General features: G+C 31.6%; 1 protein-coding gene across 4 annotated transcripts in view; it reads left to right on the forward strand.

The window, feature by feature from the left end:
- Positions 1-23,874, forward strand: part of LOC125065373 (tyrosine kinase receptor Cad96Ca) — a 75,974-nt gene that overhangs the window by 31,450 nt on the left and 20,650 nt on the right. For all 4 annotated transcript variants that reach the window (XM_047672937.1, XM_047672936.1, XM_047672935.1 and 1 more), the window contains one exon: positions 13,698-13,930. In XM_047672937.1, coding sequence (XP_047528893.1) covers positions 13,873-13,930 — 58 coding nt within the window. In that variant the 5' untranslated portion in view covers positions 13,698-13,872. The remainder of the gene's footprint in view (positions 1-13,697; positions 13,931-23,874) is intronic.

Raw genomic sequence — 23,874 nt, forward strand, 5'->3', positions numbered from 1 at the left:
ATACATTTATATACCTATGTTTATAACATATATATTAGACAAGTATTAGCTCAACGCTTTTTTATCATCTATATAATCTTGTATTGAATAATATGCCTTCTTTACCGATGTATTTTTTAGAAATGATTTGAATTTATGAATCGGCAAAGTTAAACTAAAAATAATATCTGATGATAAAATTATGTAATATACAAATACATGTCGGTTTTTCTTTGGGATTACCCGATATTCGTTTTACATTTGGTTTAACTGAATTTCGGCAGCTCGATCCGAAATTCGACATTCGGCCGGAATTTGGAGTAAGAAAAAACTAAAATTAAATACTTCTTATCCGACATATAATATAATGAACAGGATTATTTGAAACTATAAACTGATTTTAGGGCTCAAATGTAACGACTTTTTGTATGAGGACAATATCTCAAAAACAGCGCTAACTCTTGAGAAAGCACGGTGAAATTTCCGAATTCGTATTCGGTACAATCCAATCAGTTTAATACATTCGGCCCATCTCTAGTTTACATTGACCTAGTATCGATTCTTCGAATCGATTTTGACACCTCGTTATATTCGTACATATCTAATTACGATGAAAAAAAAAACGTATAGAATATATTTATGTATGTAGTTTCTAAGTTCGAAAATTAAACTTGTAATTTGATGATATTGACCCAGAATTTATAGCGAAATTTCTTTTTTATTACACAGACGAGACATGTTTTAGTCTTAAAAGCCTGTTGTTTGAAGAGCAAACCATTTACAGAATGTTACTTTTTATTTTATTATTGATTTAGGAAGTAGACGGTGTATACGCTTTTGTACTTCAGAAAATAAGGAAATATGTTAGTACTCTTGAAGTAACTTCTATCGTGTATGAAAGGAATAAAGTACATCTTTTCCCACATACACATTAGCACATTACAATGTTTCATGCTTTTCCGTTGATATTGGTCCTAACAGAAAAACAAATATCACGATAATGTTTAAAAAAAACCTATCCTTAATCCCGTTTATTGATGGTCGATGCAGTATGTAGGTTAAGTAGAAAGGATACGGCATACTTTCATAGCTGGCAGCCTGCCTGATGACCTTAGAATTTATTTTGCTGTACTCTTTTGTTTTTTTATTACTTATTTACCTGTCATGTATACAATACTCATGTATATAATACAATGGCAATTGTTTTCTTATACATTACAAATATAAGCATTATTCTTATTGATTGAAGCAACTGTTCAAGACTCTCTGATCAAAATCCACCTAGCTCCAGAAAACAAATCTAAAGTACTAGTCTCTGCCACGTGTCCTGATGTTATTTTTTATTACAACAAAGAACAGTCACCTGATTTTAAGTGATCATTACTGCCCATAGACATTAATGCCGTACGAAATTTTAACCATTCCTTACATCGCCAACGTACAAACCTTGGGAACTAAAATGTTGTGTCCGTAGTGCCTGTAGTTAATCTAGCTTACTCATCCTTCAAACCAGAACACTACAGTACTGCTGCCTGGCGGTAGAATATTTGATAAGTGGGTGGTACCTACACAAATTTACTCGCACAAAGCCCTATCACCAAGTAAACTTTTCAAGTGCCATTGCTCGTTTTATGAACAAAGCGTTAGCGTTTTTACCATCGTCCATGTGTTCTCATCATTAGTATTTACAACTATTTACAGTAAGACTGGTTACACGTTATTCTATAACAAAAGCTAGCACGTTCGATTTAAGGGATGTCTGACAATACAAATGAAATAAGATCCATAGTTTTCATGATAATTCTATGATAACAAGTAATCAACTTGTGACAGACATTAGAACAATAATTGAATAAGAAAATACATTGGTAAAGAAGACATGTTACATGACACAAGATTATATTTATGATAAAAAAGCGTGGAGTTAATGCTTGTTGACATCCAGGCAGGAGACATAACATACATATAGAATTGTATTTAACTAACATGACTGTATTTTTAGATGTTGAAAAAGAGTAACTACTGATTTTCTTGCCGGTTCTTCTCGGTAGAATCTACATTCTGAACCGGTAGTAGTTTTACTTAATATAATTTGTTAAATGACGATTCAAAAGTGCTTGTAAAAGCCTATTTGAATAAAGTATATTTTAATTTTTTTGATTGAATGCCATCTTGTCGCCTCCAAGAGTAATGATGCTTTCTTCCGAACCGACTTTGGAACCTTCAAGAAAAACCGTACACATTTCTTAAAGGCCGGAAACGCACTTGCAAGTCTCCCGCTGTTACGGATGACCATGGGTGGTAGTCACTTTCCATCAGGCGAGCCTAGTGCACTTTTGCCAACTATACCTATAAAAAAAATTAGGCTGGATTTTATTTATTCGTCCGGCAATATTATTAGCTTCATAGCTACCATTCTTCGCGGCTATGATTAAAATTTAACTACTTGCAGTTTTTATGTAATAAAGAGAACCGAAATGGCCCAGTGTTTAGAACGCGTGCATCTTAACCGATGATTTCGGGTTAAAACCCAGGCAGGCACCGCTGAATTTTCATGTGCTTAATTTGTGTTTATAATTCATCTCGTGCTCGGCGGTGAAGGAAAACATCGTGAGGAAACCTGCATGTGTCTAATTTCAACGAAATTCTGCCACATGTGTATTCCGCCAACTCGCATTGAAGCAGCGTGTTGGAATATGCTCCAAACCTTCTCCTCAAAGGGAGAGGAGGCCTTTAGCCCAGCAGTGGGAAAATTTACAGGCTGCTAATGCTAATGCTAAATGTAATAAAATAAATACTATTCATATCGTTCATTACGAAGTATATTTAGAATTGAATGCGTCATAAGTTTTCTTGCATTTTTTCTAATAAAGGTATGCGAATTCCCGTCTAATAACTATAAGAAACATCACATATCATGCGTTTTTATCTTGTTATAACACAATTCCATACCGTGATTAAAAAACATGCAACTGGCAATGGATGCATGCATTACCAATGTAATTGCAATTGTATTGCGTGCAATAACCACGTGACATTACATTGTCATACATCGGCTTTTCCGTAACAATGATATTACTTCAGCTGATTAAGAGATCCGGGTTTTTGGGCTTTTGAGACCTTGTGCTTTGCACTTCCGGGCGCTTGTAGTCGAAGAAAATGTTTATACTTTTTTTTTTTATTTCAATCGTGTACCTTTGTTTATAATAATAATAATAATAATATATTCTTTATTGTACACCAAGATAAGTAAAACACACAGGAAATAAATTTAACAAAATAAAGCATGGCACAAAAGGCGGCCTTATCGCTGAAGAGCGATCTCTTCCAGGCAACCTTGGGGCAGAGGAAATGGTCTATTAACGGCATAGGTGTACATTTTTTAAATGGAATATTCAATATACATACATACGAGTATATTTGTGCATACAAATATACATACAAAAATAAATAGATACATATACACAGGCAAACATACATATATAATCAATAAATATATAAATAATATATAAACTAATCGATAAATACATATAAAGAAATATTTATATATTACAATGTTACATTTCTAGGAAATGTTTCTTGACAGCTTTTTTAAAAACTGGCAGTGATTGAGCACGTCTAATGGTCAGGGGTAGGGAGTTCCAAAGACGGGATGCTTGAACAGTAAAGGATTTGCTATAAAAATTAGAGGAGTGGGAAGGAATTTCAAGAAGCAAGTTGCTTTCAGATCGAAGGGAACGCTCGTGGGAATCACTAAGGAATTTAAATCGTTCTTTTAGGTATGGAGGGGAAACAGGATTGAACAGTATACAGTATAGCAGATTGAGAATATGAGTATTCCTGCGAAGGCGAATTGGGAGCCACTTGAGCTTCTTGCGAAATTCGGATATATGATCATATTTGCGTAAACCAAATATGTAACGAATACATAAATTTTGAATGCGCTCAAGCTTATTTAGTTGCTCCTCAGTGATGTCGACATAGCATGTGTCAGCATAATCAAGAATTGGTAAAAGAAGGCTATGTGCAAGCACAATTTTAGTAGGAATCGGGAGCATATTACGCAATCTGCGGAGTGATCCAGCTGAAGCGAATATCTTACGACTTATGTCACAAATTTGTGGTCCCCAGGAGAGATGTTGGTCAAACAAAATACCCAGATTTTTAACACTGTCACTGTAAGAAATTTCAATATTATCGAATATTATTGGTGGTAGCTGCGTTCTATCGATTCGAGCTAGTAATTTATACAGTTTATAGTTTTAGTTAAATCATTAACTGTGCAGTGAGAGTATATCTGAAGATTTATATTTGGAATCTTGTTTTTTTTATTTATTTATTTTGAATTAAAATACCATATACTATTTATAATAATCATGTACATGTACAACTTAATTTTTAATTAGGTTAATAAAAAATTTGAAGTGTATTGTGTATTAAGTCTTGTTAAATAAAACATGAATATGCATGATATTCGAATAATTATTGTTATTAACAGGTGTTGTCGATTAAAATTGTTTCTTTACAATTATATTATATGCAATATATTTTTTTACTTGTAATTTAATTGATTGTACATTATATAAAACACAATAACAATAATAATTAATAAAAAAATCGGTTCTTGTACAGTATTTAAGCAGAATCTGTCAGAAGTGTTTCCATAAAACATATAAAACCATATAAACCACTTCGAAATTAAAATTAAAAACAGTTTGTAACTATGTACATGTGACTTATTAAATCTTTTTTGGGTCAAATATGTTTTACTTGAACTTTACACGTGAAAAAGTTGCACACATATTTGTTTTAAAATGTTTACTGCATACACAGACATCATACTTCAAATATAAATTAAAAAAAGAGTTAAATATACATAATTATTTACGTGACATAATTAACCACAAAGCGGGAGGAGACTTATAGCCCCGCAGATTATATTATATAAATATCTTAAAGTTAGTTCCGTTTCAAACATCCGTTACATAAAGAGATTTAATCTTCGAAAAATATAATAAAAAAATGTTATCAAAAGTCATTACCTGTGAACCAATAAACTCATACTGACGTCTCATGAAATAGGCTTTTGTTACGTTGATATAAAAACGACGTTAAAATAACACCGCGATACTGTTTTATGGCAATAATAACGATTTATCAGAAAACAACGTCAAAATATAAAAAAGATACGTTTAAATCGAATCACGTAGATAAAAGATCTTTGATTTCATTTCCCACGGCACAGCGTAATGTACTTATAAGAATGTGGACGAGATCACGTAGATAAATACAAGTGTTAAGTAAAAAATAAAACACTATTTTATTTTATTTATATATCGTCGAATAGTTTTCTACTAAGCTTCTCTGTTTCTATAGTCTATACCAACCATGAGAGGCGAAAAGCCAAATAAACAATATTTGAAATCGATTCGACGCGATATTGTTCGAGAGCTAGAATAATCTATGAGATTTATAATGATTTTGAACATCGACGAAGCTGCGTTCACACGTCACACGCTCTACGGAACATTGTCAATAACTAGACTACTGTTGAGATGAGAGTAAATCTTTTTCTTAGTATGTTTAACATGCGCAACTACTTATTTATGCTCAACACTTAAGGACTAACTGCTAAAACTCGAGCAAAGCTGCGAGCGATGATTAGTAATGACATTATGTTGTTAAAATAATTATCGTCGTTGTAATATTCCAGGAATAAACTACCTATGTAATACACTTAACAATAAATATTAACCAACGTAGGACAAACACTATTTGTTTTTCCCTAATACCTAACGACTCAGAAAACAGGTGTTTGTATCTGTTGACTAAAAATAATAAAAAATATATAATAATAAAACCATTATAAAATAAATAACTACTTTAAGTTCTATAAAAAGTGAACGAAACAAAAGATTGGTAAATTTCTGAAAGAAAAACTTGTTACCAAGAATAAAAAAAATCATGAACAATCCTAGAAACGGTACAAGCTCTCGTACCAAACCTTAATTTTAATGTTTTCTTAACATTTCTGAAGAAACTATCTCTACCCACTGAAAATACGGAATATCTTAATATTTAATTCGTAACATATATTTTCTTTTGTATTCTGTTAATTTGAAATAGAAATATCGCGTGAGGTTTTTCAAATGGAAATATGATAGCGTGATCTCAACTCGCGAGGAACATTGTGTTCGTGTGTGTTTTGAGCACACTCAATATTCACATGAGCCTCACTCGATTTACCTAACATGAATAAATAGATTTTAATTTGTAAAATGTTAAATATTACAATTTTTTTAATTTGTAAAATATTTAATTAATTGACAGCAACAAAGGAGAGCCGAGATGGTCCAGTGGTTAGAACGCGTGCGTGCGTGCGTGATGATTTCGGGTTCAAACCCAGGCAGGCAACACTGAATTCTCATGTGCTTAATTTGTGTTTATAATTCATCTCATGCTCGGCAGTGAAAGAAAACATTGTGAGGAAACCTGCATGTGTTTAATTTCAACGAAATTCTGCCACATGTGTATTCCATTAACCCGCATTGGAGCATGGTGGAATATGCTCCAAACCAAGGGAAGAGGAGGCCTTGCCTTGCCATGTTAGTATGTATTTACGTATCCGAGTTGGGTGGGATTTTCGTTATTAACTGCACATTTATGATTATGTTTTGAGTGTATTAACATCTGATAAAAATCTTCAGTGACATGAAGGCAATGGAACTCGTCACCAAGAAACAACAAATTTGCCCGAGTTCGTTGTGATCGTATGTCTATGTATTATTTAATTACCTTTTTAAGAAAGGCGCTTATGAAAGCCCGTATGGGAACCACCCACTCATCAGGTATTCTACCGCCAAACAGCAATACTTAGCATTATTGTATTCCGGTCGGAAGGATAATAGTCAGCAGTAACTACGCCTGTAATTACTCTGGCTTACTAACAGTTACAATTATCAGATATTATGTAATGTAATGTAAAGGATGATAAATATTTCAGTGCCAATATCATTGGACTCTTTTTATCAGCAGATGACCATTTAAGAGTCAAACTAACCATTACAAAAAAAAATTACAGTCGACCAAAAAAGGGGCTCCTTGAAGACATATCTTCCCGACTACCTTTGCCTTTTGCTATAAATATAACAATAAAAAAAATATATAATCAATTTAAATATATACGGTGATGTTAATTTAAATCATTAGTCGATACATCTTCTCATTTTAATTGCTATAATATTTGCTGTATAAACAATTGTTTATACAGCAAATATTATAACGATATTATAGCAATAATTATTAATATATTATAGCAATAATTATTAATATATTATAGTAATAATTATTACAGCCGCGTACGAATACATACGATCAATATACAGCAAATTATTTTCTGTACTCAATAAATCAATATTACCATGTTATATTTTCCTTATCATTTGCCCTTGTGGAATAAAACAATTTATTAATAGAGGATGTTGTATATAAATTCAATATCGATATCAATATTTTTATAAAGAATACAACAATTTATTGGTGGTTTATGTATACTCAGTATTGTTGTGTATCAATTTGAAGGGTGAGTGAGCCAGTGTAACTACAGGCATAAGGGACATAACAGCTTAGTTCCCAAGGTTGGTGGCGCTTTGCACATGTAAGAAATGGTATTATTTCATACAGCATTATTGTCTATGGGCGGTGGTGACGTCATATCATAAATAATAAAATGATAATAATATACCTAAAATGTGTCTTGGTTTGATATTTAGTCTTATATAATATATGAACATTAAATTCATGGTTAATTTGAACCCGCAAAAGCTAAAAAGTTTACCTTCTTATAAAATTACACTCAAACTTTCTTGGAACGCGCTGCGTCTTCTTGTCTTACCTTCTGGTTTAAGTTTTATGTATATAGTGTATATTTACATTAAAAAAACCAAGCCTAAAAACACGTAATACATAAACTGTTCACTATACAGTAGTACTAGATGTTCGTTTTTAAAGAAAATATAACGTTACAATAAACGAATACCCACATTTCCATACTAAGATGAGTTTGTCCGAGATAATTCATAGGTTTGCTTTTAGCGCCTATAATGAAATTTGCCAGAGATGGATAACTCTACTAGCCAACCTCTCTACCTGAGTGTTTTCTTGATAATTAAATAACCATCTTAATAAATAGTTAGATGGCCCAGTGGCTAGAACGCGTGCATCTTAACCGATGATTTCGGGTTCAAACCCAGGCAGGCACCACTGAAATTTCATGTGCTTAATTTGTTTTTATAATTCATCTCGTGCTCGGCGGTGAAGGAAAACATCGTGAGGAAACCTGCATGTGTCTAATTTCAACGAAATTCTGCCACATGTGTATTCTGCCAACCCGCATTGGAGCAGCGTGGTGGAATATGCTCCAAAAACCTTCTACTCAAAGGGAGAGGAGGCCTTTATCCCAGCAGTGGGACATTTACGGGCTGCTAATGCTAATGCTTAATAACTAGTATTAATATGGAGTTATTATTGTATAAGCAGTATAATTAGATGCACAAGAGACATAACTCATTACTTCCCAAGGATGTTGTCACGTACGGAAGTATTGCTTTATGTTTTAGGCGTCAATACAACTACTAATAGGGACTACTGATCATCATGTCAACTTGACAGTTCGCTTTTTGTATATAAATACCAAAAGTAACTATGTGAAAAGTTATGTGGAAGGCGGTTGTCATGGTAGAGGCATGTTGTGCGAAGGAGGAACATAATGTAAGGAAGGTCTTAAGCATGCACGTGGATGGATAGTGTGAAAGATGATATGGCTGGAAAGAATGTTACTTGTGAGATGACGTCATTTAGGGAAGTATGGAAGAAGAAGACGTGCTGCGCCGACCCCTAGTAAATTTGAATAAGGGCAGGAGGATGATAATGACCAAAAGTAATTATTATTTTTTCTGAAGTAATAATTGCAAACGATAAAAATATCTTCGTGTTCGCTAAAAATAAGAAGACTTAATGAAGAAAGAAAGGAAGCTGCATAGTTAATTATCTCGAAAATTAATTATCGTTAACAAATTTGTACTTAATTTATTTGACCCGTCAATGAATGCTAATTATTATGCCACAATCCATCACTAGAGATACGTGTTGGGGAGTTTTCAAAACTTTTCTTTTGAGAAGGCCACGTCGTCTTGAACGTTGGTCAAACGTTTTGGTGTTCATAGAAAATAAATTAATGTAACTTAACGCTCTACATGTTCACGTAAAACATAATTTCTTTTGATATGTTCACAAATTACTTACGAATATTTGGTAGATTTGGAATTTGAAAAAATGAAATATTACCACCGAAAACTAAACTGAGAGATAATTAGTTTAATGTTCGGTTCAACAAATTAAATAAAACATAAAAAAGTAAAAAAAAACGATTTTCAAAAAGCATCGCGATTTTCACAAAATGCTAAAGTTTTTAATGCTATGTGTCGTTTGAATGTCGTTACAATAATTTGGATACAAAATTGATATCGAACATTTTAACAGTGTTTACGGAAATATACGTAAAAATATAATTCACGAGGTATTTCTTTGGACCTCGTACATATTGTTTTCGCATTAGAGCATAATTAATTACTGTAGTAAAAATCCGATTACTATGTATGTATGTGTTTTCTTTGATACAATCCGGGTACATCGACATATATCGCCACTCCACCTGATGGTAAGTGGTAGTGGAGTGGTAGTTGTTGTATAACATCATTAAACTTATGGCTTAATAATGTTATATATAACGAAGGGTTGGGTATTAATTCGTTATCAGACATTTATTTCCAAAAATATAAGTCTCGTCATTTTTGTTCGTATTTTTTTCTTAATGTTCAATCAACCCTGACACTATTCGATTCTTTCCTTTTTAACGTCATACAGACGTTGCCAGCATGTACGATAAAAATAAATAAATCTTAATTAAACTTTTTGATGCTTCGACATATAGACTAGTTCAGTTTCCGTTACATATTTCCGTTAGCTACCAATTCGAACAATATGAAACGGCCGAAAAAAAGAATCGTTTCATTTTAAAATACTATTAATATTACTAAAAATAACAAATAAAGTAAATTAAAAAAAAAAGAATGGAATCAAGTGAAATAAAAAAATCACATAAAAACTATAAACAGTTGTAATCTTAAATAAAATAAACGGAATTTAATTTACGTATTTGAACTACTTTTTTCTATACTAACCTAATGGTCTAGGTACATAGTAGTAAAACACTTAAAATATAATATGGATAGTTATAATCATAAATAAAATAAATTTATTTTTTTAATATCAAACTAACGTGATTAATTTATAAATTCCAACAAAACGAAAGTTTTAAATTTATCTATTAAGTACGTTCGACTTCGGTGAAAGCAGTACGGCACGATCTAATGGTCGTGGACTGGTGGTCAAGTGGATCGCTCAAGCTATGCAACAGCTTGAGTGATTCACTTGACCATAGACTTCAAAATACACTTGGATTGCCAACAATTTATTAATCTCTATAATATATAATTAGGATCATGTTCTCCTAACCAACGTTGACAACGATAGCAAATCTCAAGGAGGCCTAGTCTCGATATGTAGTCTCACAGATGAAGAATTTGCTAATTGCCTTCATATATAATAAATTTAAAAGACTGGTGAGGAAAATATGCTCAATTTAGAGCTATTCTATCAAAACAAACTAGATACTAACTGTTGCACACGATCAAAAATTGACAGAAAGCTCTAGTCGGCGTTGAATATAATTATTATTAAATGTAAATTTTATTATTCTAATAACTTTAAAATACCCGGCACGCGTTCGAAATTGTAATTTTTTTTCGAAATTAATAATATAATATAATTCAGAAAGATATCTTGTAAAATAGTTTGTCCTGACTAGCCTAACCCACAGTCAAAACAACAGATAGAATCTAGACAGCATAAAAAAAAAAACATATTATTCAAGATTATATATATGATAAAAAATGAAAAAGGAGCTAATACTTTTTTTTTTTTTTTTTTCTTGATCCCAATGTAAGTAGCTAAAGCACTTGTGTTATGGATAATCAGAAGTAAGAAAACAAACACCCAGACCCCAGACAACATAGAAAACTTACAAACTTTTTCTACATCGACTCGGCCGGGAATCGAACCCGAGACCTCGGAATGGCGTACCCATGAAAACCGGTGTACACACTACTCGTCCACGGAGGTCTTGTTACTTGTTACTTGTTTACTTTAAGCCAGGATGTATTATATAAATAGCTATATAATTGTTTTTAACTAACATGACTTCGTATTTAAAAATGTTGAAAAAGAGTAACTACTGAATTTCTTGCCAGTTCTTCACGGTAAAATCGACGTTCCGAAATGGTTATAACTTCACTTAATATAGTTTTGTAAAATGACTCGTGCTTGAAAAAAAGTAAATTTTTTATTTTCATTTTGATAGGTTTTTTGTAAACTTCAATTTTAAGCGGGACAAATGAGTGTTGTATATTTGAATTCTACCCATAAGAACTCAAGACGTCTAATTGTTGTTGGTAATATTTTTCTTGACTTCCAATATTAGAATGTCTAACAATAGCTTGTCAATAAAATTGATTAGCGATTATATTATTAGTTAATGAAATTCGAATAATCAAACATTTGTTAAAGTAACATAGTAATGATACAATATCACGAACGTTATCTAGTCAGAGACGATTACTGTCTCCGATAGTCTTATATGACATTGATGTATCGTGGCATTTTCATGTCTGTAATTTTATTGTTAATAATATAATCTATACATATAATAAAATTGGAGTGTCTGTTTGTAATATTAAAATAACTGCGTTTTACTAAATGCATATGTGTGTACACACGGTACATATACCTAAATAAAATTTTTTGTCTGTCTGTTTGTTCCGGCTAATGTCTGGAACGGCTGGACCGATTTTGACGGGATTTTCACTGGCAGATAGCTGATGTAATAAGGAGTAACTTGGGCTACTTTTAATTTATATGTAAAATAATAATAAAGTCACGCTTTGTTATTAAATTCAAACGCGCACGAAGTCGCAGGCACAGGTAGTATTATATAATATCGTATATGCTCTTGAATTGCTTTTTATTATTTGCATAAATAACTTACTTACTTTTATTATAATGATACGCTGTTGATTTTAAACCAGCGTTAAATATTTGATAAGAAAATCGAAAGGAAACATTTTAATGACAATTTAGCTTAAGTTAAAATTAAAAAATACGGTATTATCTCTATACTAATATTAGATGACTTCCGTGGTCGAGTATTGTGTACGCCGATTTTCATGGGCACGCCACTCCGAGGTTTCGATTCCCGGCCGAGTCGATGTAGAAAAAGTTTATTAGTTTTCTATGTTGTCTTGGGTCTGGGTGTTTGTGGTAGCGCCGTTACTTCTGATTCTACATAACACAAGTCCTGTAACTACTTAGATTGGAATCAGAGTAATGCCGTGATGTTGTCCAATATTTATATTTATACAGATTCTGCTAGTTATTTAAAATAATTTCATTCCGGTTAGACATTTTATAATCGTGATATATGCAGGAGACTAGTTTTACGCCCGTGACTTCGTACGTGTTAAAGGAGGAAGACCACATCCTTTTCAGCTCAAATTTGAATAACCTACATAATTATATAAAAATTGAACTCCATCTTTGTGGTGTAAGTACAAAAATGTTCCTTGGATTTTAAGCAAACTCAAACTCAAATTCCTTTATTAAATATAGAAGCATTACACTTACTTATTGATAGTCAAATGAAACACTACCACCGGTTCGGAAAAGGAAACACCCTGACCTGATAAGATCAGGCGAAATAAATTTAGCAAATTATCCAAAGAATATTTAAAAGTAAAACTGAAGTGGCTATCCCACATCTACTTAGGTAAAGCAGTTCGTTTTGCGCCTAAACTCTTTTCCGGTCGTGTCAGATTTGGCGAACCATCATCGTCACAGGGAGTTAACATTTGCAATGTTGTTGTAACTTTATCACATCATAAAACGAATATAAATACTTAGACTTTATACTTACAAAATTAGAACATTACTGTTTATACAGCATCGCTGCTCTACTTCATAATGTTCCTCAAGTTTTGGTCTTTAAAATGCAAATCCGTTTGGTAGTTTGAGAATAGCGCGTTTAAAGAAATTAAATATACAGCTTAATACATAGCATACATAATATAAAAAGTAATTTGAGTACATATATAATTTTTATATTAATTTAATTCCGTTAAATCAATTGAGATTAATACCAGTAGGATATGTAATCGTTTTTAACGTGTCAGTCGCCTCAATAGAAATCAGTTCTAACGAACTCTTGTGAAAGTCAGAGGTTTACCGCAACTCGACATAATGTCTTCTATATACAAAAATATAAGCAACATTCTTGCTAGTTATTTCGTTGGACTATTGTTTGTTTTTATATATTATAATAATTATTCGAGTTAGCGTTCATTCAATTTACATAAATACATTTTATTTTTAAAATGTTTAATTGCACAACACAAGTCGTGTCTTTAATTGCGATACGATTAGCTTAAAATAAAAAATGAGATCTAATTTTAATCCTTACATATATATTTAATGTTTTAGAAATAATTATTCATCATTTTTTTTTAATTATATATATACAATATTTAATTTATTTTAACTTGTTTCAGGTAGTGTGGAGCATGCAGTGAAAATTTATAGTATAAATTATATACTCGTAAATAAATGTACATAAATTTGTATAAGTGATCGACGAATACAGTTAGATGTGTTTGTGATGTGGTTATCTGACGCAGAACAAATGAAGCGACGGAGGCCACGATATATCTTAAACACGACTGACCAATGATCGGTAATACAATGTTTTTCGTTATTGGCCTAATAGCAGGATGTATTGCGCTGGGTAAGTTTGATTTAATAATTGTGTTTTTTTATATTATGTATATTTATTTAGAATTTATAATGTATACTTGATATATTATTGATAATATTCCTGTATTATTTACACAATCTAAATATGATGATAAAAATTTGATTGTCATAAGGATAATATTATTCGCTTCTAATGAATTCCTCTTAATTTATTAATATTTTTATTAATTAAAAGGAAATAAATTTACTCGAACATAATGTTTATGATAATGACGAGTTAGACTTCAACTAGAACCACTACTATCAAGTATTAGAATTCCGCCAAGCATTAGATGTTGTTAGAAAGTACTAGGATATAAGGAGTTACCAGCAAGTCTATTCTAGCGATCCGTATGTGGCACACGCGTCCAGAGTCCAGTCCACACATTCACAGATAGACTTTTTCTATGATCCCTGTTTCTATTTCATTCACGCATGCGAGTAAATGTGAAAACAGAGAGAGACGGCATATAGGTTCGTGTCTAAGTCATTGACGTGTTCGAAGCGTTAGGGACGATCACATGTAAATAAGGCATATGTTGCCTCTCTTTTCAGTCAACCGTGACTTTAGTATGTGGAAAAGGGAAACAGGTTGAAATTTCTGATGTGCGATATTCAGTGCCACGGTGTACTAAGGCAGCATAAATGCAAAAAGGTTAGAAGTCACGATTAAAATAGAAGCTGTATCGCACTGTCGCAAGCTATGTGTACAAAAAGGGTAGTAATATAACGGAATTACGATTGCAGATTTATACGTATGGACTTTGTTTTTGTAAGAAAATCGTCGAGTTCTTCATTGAAATAACATCAATATATAGTTTAAAATACAACATATGACTCAATGAAAATCGAATGGCTGAGAGATTGAGTTAGTTTAACTCAGGGAAACACATTTTACAAGCAGCTTCGCTCGTAGTTACTTCCGTCGCTCCGTACTTTAAAAATCACACCGATTAATAGCTCCGGTGATAAATCAAAGAAGGATAAGTTAATAAGCTAATTTATACATATTATAATATTTGCTCTATCTTTATCTTTAAGTTTTCATCTACACCCGACGTTGTCTGTAACAAATAGTTAGTGATTAGGCCGTCGTATGCAATTTGTTTTGTATTATTCGTAAAACTTGTTATAATATTTTTTTGTATCTATCTTTTTAGTGTAATATTTCATGTTGAATTACAAAATGAGTTATCTTTTTTGTCGTGATGAGATTAATATTTCATAGTGTTACTTTTTTAGTCTCTATACGATTCTGAGGCAAAAATTGATTCTGTCACCATGTTTCCGAGCTTAACGCGTTTGAACTATTATGATGTTGTTATATTTTTTTTAATTGTTTTTTTTTTTATTTACTACTCATATGATATACAGTCAAGATCAATATATCTAATGTCTATATTAAACTATGGAAACTAAGTAATTTCTTAATTTGATATAACTAAATGAATAATTTGTGTTTATAATTCATCTCGTGCTCGGCGGTGAAGGAAAACATCGTGAGGAAACCTGCATGTGTCTAATTTCAACGAAATTCTGCCACATGTGTATTCCGCCAACCCGCATTGGAGCAGCGTGGTGGAATATGCTCCAAACCTTCTCCTCAAAGGGAGAGGAGGCCTTTATCCCAGCAGTGGGACATTTACGGGCTGCTAATGCTAAAAAAAAAATGAATAATATATATTTTATATATCAATTTTTTTATCTCATTTGTATGTTCCTATAAAGCTTTTATTTGTATAGTACATCGAAGTTGATGTACATTCGTTGTATTATTTGTCATGTGTTGAGTAACATTTATTAATGAAGATTTAATTTAACTCTATATTTTCTTGTATGTGGTAGTTGTTCGGGTTAAATCTTACAACTGAATTATCAAGCTTATAATTTAAAATGGTTGTATTAGCAAGATAATTCTATTTCAAACGGAATATCGGTTATTTGTGTTTCAAAGGTGAGCCGTATAAATTGTACGCAAGTATTGTATGGACTGAATACCTTCACGGCTGTTTGAAAGATTTAAGCTGGGTAATATTGGCCATGTACTTGTCGTTCAATAGCGCTTTAACGTCTATTATATTTTAATATTCACAATTTAATTATCATAAAGATGGCATCTACCACGACTCGCTTTATAATCGTTTTGTGAAGGCTATCCACGTAATAAATAAAACACACACAGAATTCTACTTAATCTTTTATGTAATAGAAAAAAAAAAGCAAAAGCAGTCCAGAATATTAAAATATTTTATATGATACGTATGTGTGTGTGTTACATGGTCACGTCAACATATTGAATTTTATTTTTCTATCCTTTCAAATGGTTATTTACTTTAAAAAAATGCATTAGCAGCCCGTAAATGTCCCACTGCTGGGATAAAGGCCTCCTCTCCCTTTGAGGAGAAGGTTTGGAGCATATTCTACCACGCTGCTCCAACGCGGGTTGGCGGAAATTTACTTTAAAAAAAATATATAGATATTTTTACTTTATATAATGTTATATTTTTTTAATTTTAAAAATTACAATTTTACCAAAAAAAAAACATTTTCCTTTAATTTCTAAAGTTTATTAAGAATCAGCTTAATTGATTACTGTAACGTCAACACTGACGACTGGTTTTAAAACGCTTTCCAATATGCAAAGAAATCGTGTTCCCTACCCAAATATATCCGACCAATTGAGAATGTCCGTCGGTTAATAAAAATTGCAGTTGTTTTGTAGATATATCATAGATGAATATAAATCACATGTTTGAAATGTATATTGTTCAATAAAATCAACTTAGTTCTTCGAAACAGTAAATAATATTGTTTCACAGGTATCGGAATGGCTAGGAATCTCGATTCCGGAGCCCGACTTACACTCCAACAATTTTTATGACTTCTTACAACTAGTGAAGTGGGAAATATGTTTGCGTATCTCATACACAGCTGCAGGTGAAAATTGAATCCACTCATTACAATTAATTGCAATCGAAAATCACCCGTAAAACACGTGTCATAAGATATGAAACAGATTGTATGAATTACTTTGGTAGCGACTAGATTTTTTTTAGATAGACCAAACGATTTGCGACCGTAACGCCTTGATATAAAATCGTTTTGGCATTAAGTTGTGTGTTTAGCTGAGCTCTATGCGTTTCTGCAGCCCTAGTACAATCCAACTCACACATGTCACGGTGGCCCGGTTCCTTCCATATCAAGGTCACATGTCGCTATCGTCTGTCTCATTCGCACGTCATGTCAAATTATAGGGATGACAAGGTTGTGTATATGTCGACGACACATGTTGATATGATAGAAGTATTACTAGAAACTTTCACAAAGATCGCGCTGTAAGTAAGGACTACTTACATATCTATATAAGAAAACACTCATTAATAAAAAGTACAATGTGTAATTTTATTCTTATTACTGTGATTACATTAGAAAAATACAACAATGCTAAAATTTAAATACATAGAGAACGTTTAAGTGATTATCTTTTCTTTTAAGTCCCTATACAAAACAAATGTTGTTTAAAACTATTAAAAGTCAAAAAGCGTAAGCTTCGCTTGCGTGGTGTTTGTTTATGACAAAAAGGTCTTGCTGCGCTTTTGTAAGGAGGACGTGACTGTAAAATTTTAAAATTAAATCTTACTAAGCAACTTTTACGATTTTTTTATAATATAATCTCTCTGGAATTGTTGTTTAAGTGTGCAAATATTTTATGATTCTTTCATATGAATTTTAACATAACTAATTTAACATACAGTTTTAATAAATCATGTATGCCTCTTAAATCTAGTGGATAGTTTATAAGATCACTGATCTGGAGATTCTGGGTTCGATTCTCAGATCGGAATTAAAAAATAAAAGAACTCATCTGCCCGGAGACTGGAAATTGGTAGTATGCACACGACCTTGTCACGTTAAGTATGGCTGCAATTTTCCCAGTGTTGCATTTTTCGTCAAATATTTTTATTAACTGCTTCAAAACTATTATATTATTGCATTAGAGAAATTGGTCGCACATATAATGTATAGAATGGCATATCCCACCGGTAACAATATTCAGGAAGCCACCGAATTTTCTTAAGTACTACACCGGAATGGTTAGATAGCCGGAAAGGATTGCGGTAATAAGCTAAAAGCATTAACTTCAGAGTCTTCCGAGCTATAATTATTTCGGTAGTAAGTAAACTTTAGACAATAAACATAGTGTGGTCGCAGCATTATTTATGAAGCATAAGACCTCAGATTTTTTTTTTTAATATAACTGTTTCATATATACATATCAGTACTGTAATATATACGCGACCAATGTTCATGTACTCTAGGAGTACATTTATTATTCCATTTTTTTTTATTTAATTTTCCAAATTCGAACCAATCGTATCGCCTTGCTTATGCTCCTTAACAAAAATGTAAATACCTACCTTAATTTTCAAAGAAATGTACTTTAACGAAAACCATTAAAACACGGAACCATTTAAAGTATTTGTAGTAAATATTAATGTCCTGTCAAAACTATGCCTGTCTCATTTCTATAATGTAAAATTGATATAAGAGCGAAGAACGTCACTGTTCAAAATTCGTTTACGTTATAAAACGATCGTTATAATTCAAAATAGTCTAAAGCTGGCCTATAGCGCTGTTATTAAATATCGCCTCCATAAAACATTAAATGAAACGTCAATCATAAAACGAATTTTAGATTTAGTTGTAAAATCAACTTTATGATATACCTAAAGGCAGTTTAATATTAATTGTTTTTAGTATTAATTTACAGATAAGAAAATATATCAAATAATAACGGTGAAAATTTAAATATTTTCCTTTGTGCATTGAAATGACTATCATATAAGACCTTCATGGATAGGACAAACAAACAACTTTGACCTTGAATTGACGCGATATCATTGGTTGATCTTGAAAATATATTTTAATGGTGTTTATTACGGATTTGTGCAAAAATTGCCTTTTAAATGTTAGCAAATAGTTAAGTAGAATATTTTTGTATTTTAAATAAATATATTATATTTTAATCGGTATGTGTTATATAGTTAAGCTTTTAGGTAAAAGTTTGTTTGATTTTAGTTTAAGTAGTAGGTTTCTTATCGAAAGGGTAAAACAGACCCTATTACTAAAACTCCGCTGTCACAAATCAGATATTCAAAGATGATGTATTTCTGTTGCCACTCTAACAACAAATAGTAAAAAAAAAGCGGCCAAGTGCGAGTCGGACTCGGGTTACTCGGGTAAAGTAAGTAACAAGGTTTGTTTATAAAATAAAAAATATATTTTAGTTGATTGAATGAAACGTAATTGCGGTTTACGATTTACGACGTATTAAAAAAAATTACTTACTGGATCTTCAACCAATATTCAGTGAAAGTTTGCATGGCAATGTACATCCCATATTTTTTTAGTTTTATCATTCTCTTATTTTAGAAGTTACAGGGGGAGGGGTATATAAACAGTTTGGTAGTGTCTCTCGCGCAAACTATTCAGTTTTGAAAAAAAATTATATTGGAAACGTCAATATAATTTTTTAAGACCTATCCATAGATAACCCCACACGTATGGGTTTGATGAAAAGCATTTTTTTGAATTTTGATTCAGTTCTTAGTATGGGGGAACCCCCAAAATTGATTTTTTTAGCCGTTTTTAAGATAATGGTACGGAACCCTTCGTGCGCGATTCCTACTTGACACTTGGCTGGATTTTTTTTAGTTTCTTCCTTAGATTGGATTAGATAACTTATCATTCCATAATACGTCAAATATTATTAATTTATTTTTTTCGTGATATTCGCCTACGCATAAACTGGTCCAATTGTAAAGATTTTATTCATAAATACTCAATTCTGCTTGTTTCGAAGTAAATATATTAGAAAGGGTTTGTCGTTTGATGTTTGGGTGTTTGAATTATTTAACTAAATCAATGATATTTAACGATTGGAACAGTTCTTTGTGATTTCAGCTTTAAATCTATTTAATCCTTAGTTAAAGCTTCTGCCTGAAATCACTTAAGTAAGATTTATAATACTGAGACTGGAGTTGGAGTACTCAACCTTTTTTCTAGAAGCACATTTATATAACTTCAACACAATGAGAGTCGCTTGAACATTGAAAGTGCGAAGAGCGATTTTTTTTAATTCTAAATGCTTGAATTGCGTGGAAGACATTTAGAATTGAATTAATCAGCAACCATTTTAAATCATTCGAACGCCTAAAGGCATATCAGTTAAACAACCGTACCTTAATGTCTTGGTCCCGTTCTTTAAACTAATAGTGCACAAATTTCTTGTTAATTTTATTGATCGAATGAGAGATAATGGTAAAAATTGTGACTGGAGTTACTCTGGCTCATTCACCCTTCAAATCAGAATACAATAAATGCTGTCGATATCCGGATACCAAATTGCCAGATATTATGGTGATCATTTTCGTAGTCGGTATTTTTATGAATCAAATATTCTGCAAATTTGAATGGAGTTGGGCGAAGAAAAGAAATATTATATTTATTTATTATTTGCCAAGAATCTCTTCGACTTTTATTAAACCTTGTTCTTAGTCCAACGTTTAATAATAATAAGTGGGCAACAGGATTAGTGCTTTATATTATACGTGCGAATACTGGATTGTTCATTAACGTCCAGAATATTATTATCTTCAAAAGTTAATCAAAGCTATAATAGTGCTATAAATTTCTTGGTCTTCTTTCTTTGTTTTTAGCAGTAACTTATATATAGACAAAAATTAGAATAAAAATATAACTACATATGATTAAAGTCTTCGTCGTTTATCGCGTCTGTGAAGGAGATAAACTCAATACCGAACGGACTTTCATACTAAAGAATGAAGTGTTTCATGAGGAAGGTTTGCAATTAATTAAACTATTTTTGAAGATGTGAAAAATAAACACTGGAAGCTTTACTGTCGTATATATAAATATATAAAGGTTTTATGTAGACTCTTATTACACTCGTGTAAATCCGGGACGGATAGTTCGAATGATCTAAATACGAGTAGAGATTATCTGGCGTATATCAAGTAGGCAGAATGGCTAATACATTGTAGGTACTGTACAAGTAATTTTGGTACTTTACAGAGTTTGTCAAACCTGAACAAACAAATGATGTGTTGCTTTTAGATTTGCGTACGTTATCAATTTATCAAACGCACCTCGTTGGACAGCTAATACTGGAGCGACTAGTTAAGCTCTTTGAGTTTCAATGTTGTCTAGAAACGGTATACGTGGATGTGTTATGTCAAACGTTTAATTAAAATTGTTATGTTTTAACATACAAAAAACATTTTAGTATGATTTATTTATAAGGTTTTATCTTATCAGAAAGCTTTTGTATTGTGATGTTATCCCAAGAGTTTCCTCAGAAGGATGATTTATAGCAGGTTTTACGAATGTTGAACTTCATTGTATTAGTTAATATTGATAACAACTTTCTCTTGTGATTAATTAATTATGATAGCGAATAAGTTTTTCCTATAACCTAAAGTTAAATATTAATAGCTAGAGTAAATTGATATTTAAATAAAAAATAAATTATAAGTTAGTATTGAAAAAAATATATTTTCAGAAATTTTAGATGGTGGATTTATAAAATATTTTTCTTATAGCTAAGTACTCAATATAGGTATATCGAAGTTACTATTTAGTTTTTTTTTTAAGATAAAGCAATCGCTGGCTTGTGTTTATTAATAGATAAATAGGGTTCTACTGGGTTGCCAGTCAACATTTAGTTTTTATTAATTTCAAAACTGTATATAATTATATACAGAATTTAAAAAGTTCAGGCAATCGCTTCTCTTTTGGACGTAACCATGATGACTTGGTAGTCAAGTGTATATAAATTCGTAAACTGTATACATCTAAATAATCATATATCAATTAAAAGTAAAATTTATTATCTATACGAAGGAATAAGGTTGTATATGTAAAAGTGTCCTCAAATATTTCTTTTTCTACCTATCAAAGTTACATCAGAATGAAAAAGTGTTAGTGGATACCGTCTATCAGACAAGGATGCAGTATTCTAAATCTCCTTCATTACTTAAAAAAGCTAATTGTTGAAAAATAACGGCTTATTAAGGAAGTTAAACGACATTTCCGTGCCATTTAGTCATCGTTTGATTCACCGGAACTGACATTGTCGTGACTACAAATATCAGAAATATAATTCATACTATTAGAAGATTAATTGAGTCACAGTTCACAAACACATCTTCGACTTGTAATGGTGTAATGAACCATTTGGGTTTTAGAGAATAAGAACCCGCCCCAGTTTCACAAGGGGTCGATAACGGTCTAAACATAATTTTTCAATTGATAACAAAACATAAAAGAGATTTTAAAAATTCTCGACTTTTCTCTTCAATAATACATATAAATTCAATAATATTTATATATTTTTCTCTTGAGAGAGAGTCAGTCTATTTATTGATAAAAATCCCATTAAAATCCGCTGCATAGTTAAAAAAATTGTAAGCGTAAAGGCGTCGGGAAGCTACTTTATTTTATACTACATATTACCTAAAAACCAGCCTTTTTTGCGCTAAACTTAAAACACGATATAATTGGAGTCATTCCATCTCAAAACGACGTTTTTGCAGGCAGACTAAGCCTTCTTTGTTTATTAAAAGGATCTACTCGACCGATCATCATGATACAATAAGGCCTACACCACTAAGAGTATCACCAATGAATCTATAAGAACCTTACTCCAAATCCGTTAAAATTAAGCTGGCCGCTAAAAAAATTGTAAATAAATTATGATATCGACTCCGAACGAAAATTTCGTCAAGCGCGTATAGCGTAATGAACCATAAATTAAATTTTGATTTTATTAAAATACTTCAATATTTTTTAGCTTAATTTTTTTTTAAATAGACGCTTGTCATTAAAAATAAGTGAATTTTAGCAAACACTGCACTTGATAGATTAGACATAAATTCCGACACCTAATTTGCAATTAGTGACCTTTTGTCAACGGAAGATAAGTTTATACGACGATGACGTCGCCTTATATCGGCTGAATTATTGGTGACAACATCAAACACAAAACGACTGAATCATTCAATTAATAAATTATCCAATCACAATCCATTGCTAGACAAAAGTCTAACGCAATATGCGCAAAGTTCTAGATTATCCGCTTTCCGTATCCAGTCGGGATACGATACTAAGAATACGTTTCTTCTAAATACATACCTAAGCATGTCGCAAGATGCACCTGATCAGATAAGAATGTTGTGAGAGACTCGTATACGTCACTTAAGTGCGAATATAAGTATAATACCTACTATTTATTATAACATATGGAAAATACTCTTTGAGTACCTTGGCACTCACACTTTTTATTACAAGGACCTAAATGTATAGGACAAAACCATACGAACCATTTTCATTGCAAATATAAACGTGATTTTATCACAACGGTACAGTTTGAATAACATTATAATAACATATGCACAAAATTTTGTAAACATATCTAACATTCATTTTGTAAAATAAACTCTCAGTTTGATTCAAATTTAAGGCAGTTATAATAATAACATTTATTGATATCATATTATAATTAGTTCGGTCTAGTTTGCCCGCATATAAGTTCTAGTTCCATAAGTCCTTTACGAGCAAGATTTATCTACTGGATTTATGCTATCCTAGTAATTAATTTTCAAGTTTGTATCAAATCGAAACAACTTAAAGTAGATGTGCAAGATCCAATGAGTTTGATTTGTGTTTAACTAATAATTTCTTCAGTTTTTTTATAATTCTTAAACTATCGAATCAAACTCAACGAATATAAAAATGAAAACTTTCAATTTTATCTTCTAGAATGATCCACAAACTTCTCTGTTGTTTTTACATTTACATTACATTAGCAGCCTGTAAATTTCCCACTGCTGGGCTGAGGCCTTCTCTCCTTTTGAG

The sequence above is a fragment of the Vanessa atalanta genome, chromosome 7 (genome assembly GCF_905147765.1).
Source record: "Vanessa atalanta chromosome 7, ilVanAtal1.2, whole genome shotgun sequence".
In the NCBI taxonomy this organism is placed as follows: domain Eukaryota; kingdom Metazoa; phylum Arthropoda; class Insecta; order Lepidoptera; family Nymphalidae; genus Vanessa; species Vanessa atalanta.